Source organism: Trachinotus anak, unplaced genomic scaffold, assembly GCF_046630095.1.
Source record: "Trachinotus anak isolate AG129_WGS33_773 ecotype Australia unplaced genomic scaffold, CSIRO_AGI_Tana_v1 ptg000011l, whole genome shotgun sequence".
In the NCBI taxonomy this organism is placed as follows: domain Eukaryota; kingdom Metazoa; phylum Chordata; class Actinopteri; order Carangiformes; family Carangidae; genus Trachinotus; species Trachinotus anak.
Window position 1 is genome coordinate 2,922,969 of NW_027273862.1, and position 7,840 is coordinate 2,930,808.

The 7,840-nt window shown below is 41.1% G+C and overlaps 1 protein-coding gene across 1 annotated transcript in view; it reads right to left on the reverse strand.

Moving 5' to 3' along the window:
• Window positions 1-7,840, reverse strand: part of LOC139627414 (neural-cadherin) — a 245,134-nt gene that overhangs the window by 176,999 nt on the left and 60,295 nt on the right. The window contains exon 7 of the mRNA XM_071488143.1: window positions 2,925-3,097. Within this exon, the coding sequence (XP_071344244.1) occupies window positions 2,925-3,097 (173 nt within the window). The remainder of the gene's footprint in view (window positions 1-2,924; window positions 3,098-7,840) is intronic.

Genomic DNA, 7,840 nt, shown 5'->3' on the forward strand with positions numbered 1-7,840 from the left:
TATGTAGTTACTGTGCTTTAACATTTTTCTTTAGGAGTGACGATATGTAGGTTTGCAAAACAGGCATTCACCTTTGTACATTAATCAGAAGGGTAAAGTTGAGAGCTATGTGTTATTGTCAGTGTGAAACAAACTATGCACACAAAAAAAACAAAACAAAAAAACATGTGAAGTTGAGATGACAGTCAGCACTTCCAAGTCTAACACTATGGCTTGAGATCTTCATCACAGGTGAGGGTAAGGCCAGGCTCAGACTACAGGAGTTTTAAAATCAATGACTGATTTTGAAATCAAGCTGCATCACACATAAGGAGACATTCAACAGGTTATCTTCATGAACAGGAACACACTACAAGGTTTGAAAATAATGGTGCATCGCGCCCTGCGGGATATTCAGATTATCACACCAGAAGGAGCAATGAGGGAGTCATTCAATCATGTTCGATTTTTATTGGGGTGGCCCCGTTGAGTCTGCAGTTTGGGAGGTTTGAGACCAGATCGGTAAAGACTTCATATCGGTACTGATCAGGGTCCAGGGCCAGATTCTCCTCTGACTTATAGGAGGGGTAAACAGAGGTTAAATCGCACCAAAACTCCTATAGCCTGAGCCTGGATTGTGTAGTTGATCTGTGGCTTAGTCAGGAGTAGTGTGGGCATTGCTCCAGACTGTCATGCCAAAGAAGGACCTGAGTTTGAAAGAATGTAGAATGTACTAGATGATCAAAATTCCACTCCCTCACCTGTGATCATGAGGTTTAGGTATGCTTTAGTTGTCTCCACCTTTTCAGCCATTCCTTCTGTACTTGCAGAAGGTTTTTTTTTTTCCTCCAGTATTAGAAGGGTAAAGATGAGAGCTATGTACTACAGTCAGTGAAAAACAAACTATGCACAAAAGAAAAAAAAACAAAAAAAACATGAGAAGTTGAGATGACAGTACCTCCACGTCTAACACTATGGCACTTCTCTGGAGCCTTGAGATCTTAGATAAGGCATTTGACGACCAATTGCGTCACAACAGCATGACAAGACTGCCTCATTTCAAAGGCTTCTTCAAATGTGGTGGAGAAATGTGTTCGCAAAGAGGATCCAGCTGGTGGATCCTTGGCATCCCAACCTATCCCAAGATTCGCTGTGTGCCAGTGATGAATCACTTTTCAGAGAGAGAATAAGGTGGACTCCACAGATAAAACAGTGGCCGAGGATAAATAGGAAATCCTCCCTAAAGCAGATTGTCTCTTTTCGGTTAGGCCTTCGTGGTCTACATGGAGGCCACGCCTTTGTAGGCCACGTCCTCCAAAGGATGCGGTCCCTGAATTGGGACACAGCTAATCAGACAAAGGTGAAACACATTGGGGCAGAGCAGGTAATCAGGATCAGGTGGGTGGGAAACAAACTGAGGCAGGAAGTAAAAACCGTAAACACAACAGGCATGATATTTCATAATAAAACAAGGAACAACTGGGTCCAGGAAGTCACATAAGAAGATGACATAAACAGCATGTCGTGACTGTCCAGCCTGGGTATTTTTTACTGCTACAGATATAAAGATGTATTTGAACAAAGCCCATATGGGAGGGTCATAGGAGTATTGGAGGTAACAAAATAAGTGTAGTCAATGCTTGTGAATGTTTGTGTCTGTAGTTTGATGCTTACACTACTGGGAAAGCAGGCCCAGGCTATATCAATAGAGCTCTCCTTCCTGGACCTCTGTTTGTGTGTTTCTTGGTCCTTCTGTCTTAGTTCACTGATCCAGCACTGATTTCCAGTGAGGCTACAGTGTGTTATAAGATTGAGCATCAAAACAAGATAAAAGGGCCTTTCTGCTTCAGTCTGCTGCTGGCTGCCTACGACAGAGGAAACACCAGCTAACCTTGGATGTCTTTACTAACAGAGACACCAGCACAGCCTCTTTTTACTTTTCACGCTCGGCCTCTTCTTTCTTTACTTTTGTACCTTTTTTCTCAGTTTCTTTGCCCATTTTTCACCAAAGACACGCAAATAAACAGCAGTGTTTGTCCAGTTTTCTCCTCCATTTATTGTCATGTTTTGTTAGTTCATAAATTTGTATCTGCTTAATTCATTTTTTTCAGTTATCTGTCTTTTCATTTTTCAAATTCTGTCTTTGACTTAGACATGGGCAGTGGAGGGAGTTCAGGGACTTGTTTGTCTGTTTCAATCAGCATCCCGCCAGCAGAGAGAAACAAATGAATCATAGACTTGTAGCATGATGCCAGTAGGAGATTCCTGAGAGAGACAATTGTGTATACAGAGCACATGAAACACTGTGAACCAGGAATCCCTCTCTTCTCCCCTTCTCTCTTTTCTCTTGGCTCTCATCCTGTCACCCATCCCTCTCTTTCTTCCTGCTAAGGGGTGAAGCCAAAAGGGAAACACTTGGCACTCGCTCTCCCCCAGGAGGGAGGAAGCGAGGTTTACTCACTAAGCCTGCGCTCCTAATCTTGGCTCACGATACCTTGGGGGACTCAAAAAGTCACCTCATTTAAAATTGAGACATGGGTAGAAAAAAAGCAGGTGGAGACGTCGCACTTTTAGAGCAGGTCGGCCGGGATTTCTCCCACATCCCTCAAAGCTTTAATTAAAAGACCAAGATGATGTAGGAGGGAGACGAGAGAGCAGAGATGAGGGTCAAGCTGGCTAATCGCCCCTCAAGAGAGGAGAGATAGAGACTAATAAATAGAGGAGATAGAAAGACAAAGAGAGGGAGACGGAGCAGTGATGGAGAGACAGAGGCAGAAAAAGAGAACCAGTAAAGAAAAGGATATAGTGAGAAGCCACTGAGATATACTAAGGAGAAGATAAAAAAAAAAAAGACTAGGAGAGTAGATTCTTATCCAAGACCTTTTCAAACACAGGCAGATAATGAGCAAGACTAAACAATGTTTAATGATGACAGTTGGTGTTACCTTCTCAAAGACAGGCTTGTTGTTATTCACATCGTCCACTCCCACTACGACCTGGGCAGTGGAGGACAATGCCTGAGGTCCGCCTGAGGCATTGTCATCCGTTGCTGTAACATTGAGGACATATTCAACACCCTGGAGTCGAGGGGGTGGGCTGGAGCGCAAACGGATTAAACCTGCAGCCAAACAAAAAGAATGACATTGGTTAGCGCGCTCCGTCAGCTGTTTGTCCTATGAAAGTCAATACTTGCCATCTATACGTTCAACCTTTAAGCTTGACATGAAAAGAATCTATCCGCACATCGAAGTGTCCTTCAGCAGTGCACTGAAACCTAAAGTGGTCTCAGTGTGTGTTTATGCAAAAGCGTCTGCCTGTCTTGTATCGTACTGCTGTGTTTCCAGGTTTCCTGTCTGTATTTTTACTCTCAGTCTATATAAAAGTGAAAGTCGCTAAATTATCTTAACTTTTTTTGTTTTTGCAGAGGAAGTCAAATCATCCACTGAATCTGTGTCAGTGAGACGTGTCAAAATAACAGTGACGACAACACTGTCACACTTCCATTCATGATTTGATGCACAAAAAGTTCAGACCCAGTCCAGTTTAGCCTTAACATTTGGTGCAGCTTATAGTTCACAAAGGGTAGAACTGATAATCAAGGCTGAGCTTGCAGACACACAAAAAAAGATCTCTTACATAAAAATCAACTGCTTTACAGCAAGTGAGAGAGCGAACAAAAGCACATGTGTTTCTATGTCAGTAATCTTTGGTCCTACAAATGTGTTCACTGAACCAAAACACTTGAACACACACACACACACACACACACACACACACACACAGTGTCTGACTTCAAATGTAGGCAAAGGTGGGTAGAAACTTTTGCCAAGTATTCTCACTTGATGATAAGTGATGCCTCTGTAACAGGCCAACAACATTTAGCATTTAGCATAATCATACAGCTAATTATACAGTTCAATGTGAGATATCTGGATGATACCTTGCTTCTCTGTGTGCTCTGCTCTGTGCTCCATTATGCCACTGGGGTTTGAAATTATCATTCAATCACAAGTGTCTTATTTTGCTTTGTTTCAGTGAATGTTTGTGGTACCTTACCGAACTCATGCACATGCTCCGAAAGCAAATTGGACAAATTGGAGAAGAAACATTAAGACTTTAAACACGAGACAAACCCACATGCTAAATTGGACGAAAGTGTAAGATACTTTACTGACATTGTTTCAAAAGTGCCAGAAAATGACATTATTATTTAAGTTTTTCACTCTGAAAAAGATTTCATTAATCATGGCAACACAACATATAAATAGTTAAATTGACTGGTATTCCCTTGTAGCACTGGCAGTCTGGTATTCCATTTCATCCCGTCTCTCTTTCTCTTACTGACTCTCTCTTTCAGTCTGGTGTAGGCATCTCATCTGCATCCCACTCTCTGCTTTGAATGACTCTTCTCCACTCTGTATTCATCTCAGTCGTTGGTGCTCTGTTTGCTTTGTTTGTGTGCGAGTGTGTCTGTGTGTGTGTGTATATGTGTGTGTGTGTGTGCGGGCTAAGTGCAGACACACTTATTACATCTTTCTTATCTGCAGAACCATGGGCAGGTGCTCGCTGTCATGTGTTCATTTAGTTGCTGTTCCACATGAGACCCTGGAATTGGAATCATATGTACACTTATCATAGATGTGTGTGTGATTGTGTGTGTGTGTGTCTATGTGCGCATATGCACCATTCATCTTCTATCTCTGTTTACCAGACCAAGAGAACTGATGAGACAGATTACAGCCACAAGATGTAAGATTTTTTTTTTTTTTTCGTTTAGTTTTTTCATCCGACTCTGTTCACAGTGTCTGCAGCAGCATGACATGCATGGATGGAAGATTAGAATTTAGTGATTTGTGCATGAGTCTTTTGAAAGGGACTTACAAAGGAGACAAGATAAAGCAAAGAGGAGACTTTCTGTTGTACTCTTGGTAATGCTGTACAAGATGATCATTTTTGAACTGCACGTGTACAGTATGTCCCTTCTGTTTGCCTTTGAGATTCTGTGTGTGGTTGTGAAGGAGAGATAGAAGAGGTGTTTGTTACAATGGCTGATTCCCAGGCACTACTGTGCATGGTTAAGTGTGTGTGTGTGTGTGTGTGTGTGTGTCATAAAAATAGACGGGGAGGGAAAGCAGACTGGGCGGAATTCCAATTTACAGCCATAGAGGTGCTAGAGGAGGAATCGTTGCCTGAAGAAAGACATGTCACATACATTGTGTCAGACACATAAATGCATGAATATACTCACACACCACCACCACACACACACTGATATTCAGCAAACCCTGCTGCAGAGGTTTATGCCAAGTACAATAAAGTCCAGCAGTGAGTTTTTTCGGGCCACACTACAGACTGGCAGAACTCTGTGTGCAGAGAAGACTAAGGATATGCTTTGCAAAAGCTTGTATGCACATAATAAATATGTTTCAGGACCTAATCTTTTTCCTGTTATTTCATATGGACAATGCGAACATGTAGCCTTTAGTGTTGAGGAAACCCAGATTCTGTGGTTGATTTGCATTCAACCACAGATCCATGCAGCTTTACATTTTTATACTTGTTTGTCTTGCAAAGTTGACCCGATTTCCACCGCACTCTGCACACACAACACAGTGTTGGCACAAAAATTTGATATCTCTTGCCTCTGTGAAATACAAATGTCTTTAATATTGAAGACACACACAGCATAATTCCTAAACGCCTTCTGCTAAAGTGAATTTTTGACATTCTTAGGATCAGCCTTCAAACAATGCAACAATGCTATTTGTTCACCTTCAGTCTCCAACAAATGTTAAGGACGGCATATTATCCACTTGTTACATTTTTGTGTTGCAGAATTGTTACTTTTTAACCAACTGCAACTATAACACACAAAAGAAGCAGATGACAAAGAGGGAAGGATCCATAAATTCCTTCAAGGAAATCACATTAACTTCACCTCCAGTCTGTGGTACATTATTAAAACACACAGTATCACAGTGCTTTGCTTTTGTGTATTTGTATATTTCTGTATTGTGTATTATTTTGTTATTACTGTGTTTTCAAGCTCACAGGGAACCTGGCTAAACAGATCCAATTCGAGATCCTAATTATTTGCTACTCATTTCTAACACTTGGGATAGATAGATAGATAGATAGATAGATAGATAGATAGATAGATAGATAGATAGATAGATAGATACTTTATTTATCCCCATAGGAAAAAGATTGTGTCCAGCAGCTCATATATATAAAAACTGCTTAGAAACCACATAAAGACTACATACAAACACCCTAGAAACTTAAAAGTATAATCACACACAAACACAGGCAACCGCGCTCAAAGTCAGTAAATACAAAAATGCAATTAGGTGCTCATGTGTATGGGTGAGGGTGGGGGGATGGTCATGAGCCCCCTCCCCTGACTGAGGAGTTTAGAAGCCTGATGGCCATGGGGATGAAGGATTTCTTAAAACGCTCAGCCCTGCAGCGCACTGAAATGAGTCGCTTACTGCGGCTACTTTTCTGCCCTGTCAAGATGTTGTGGAGTGGATGGTTCCGGGTCTCCTTTGTCATATTTTTAGTTATCGATTCGCCAAATGTTTTCAATGGATGAAAGGGTCTGGACTGCATGCAGGCCTCTTCAGCATCTGGACTCTTCTACTATGGAGCCTTATGTTATAATACGCTCAGAATGCGTTTTGGCATTGACTTGCTGAAATATGAAAGGCCTTCTCTGAAAGAGACGTCAGCATATGTTGCTCCAATACCTGTATATATCGTTCAGCATTAACGGTGCTAGATGTACCCAAGAAATGGGAACTAATGCATCCCCACACCATCATGGATCCTGGCTTTTGAACAAGCTGAATGGTCCCTCTCCTCTGTAGCCCAGAGGATGCAACATCCATGATTTTCAAAAAGAATTTGAAATTTTGATTCATCACACTACAGGACAGTTTTCTATTTCACTTCAGACCATCTTAAATGAGCTTGGGCCCAGGAAAGTCAGTGACGTTTCTGGATATGGTTTCTTCTTTGAATGGTAGAGTTTCAACCTGCATTTGTGGATGCAGCAACAAACTGTTTTCATAGACAGTGGTTTTTGGAAGTGCTCCCGAGCCCATGCAGTGATTTCCACTATAGAATTGTACCTGTTTTTAATGCAGTGTCAGCTGAGGATCCAAAGATGACGGCCATCCAATACTGGTTTTTGGCCTCATCCCTTATTTCTCCAGATTTGCTGAATAGTTTAATGATATCATGAACTGCAGATGCTGAAATTCACTAATTTTTGGCAATTTCACATTGAGGAACATTATTCATAAACTGTTGCACTATTTGCCCATGCAGTCTTTCACAGAGTGGTGAACCTCTCCCCATCTTCACTGCACAGAGACTCTGCCTCTCTGTAAGCCTCTTTTTTATATCCAATCATCTATTGACCTGTTGCCAATTAACCTAATTAGATGTTCAACCAGGCTTTTTTTTTTTTCATTACACAACTTTTCCATGTGTTGTCTTTGTTCTATTTTCAATTAAATATGGGTTTACATGATTTGCACATCATTGCATTTTGTTTACATTTTACACAGCATCCCTACTTTTCTGGAAACAGAGTTGTATTGTATAGTATATATTCCACACAGATCAGTCAAGATAACCATCAGTTACTTTCTTCAAATGCAAATAAAATAAAACTAAACAAGCCAGTTATTTTTGTATGCTCAGTCTACTAAAATAAATAGAGCTCAAAGATCACATAGGATCAAGGGGGATTGTCCTGTAGTGTCACCTGGCACAGTTGTTCATCATTTAAAGATTCTGTAAAGCAGAAAAACAGATGAGTTCTGAGTTTGCCACACCACAGAAAAATGGCATA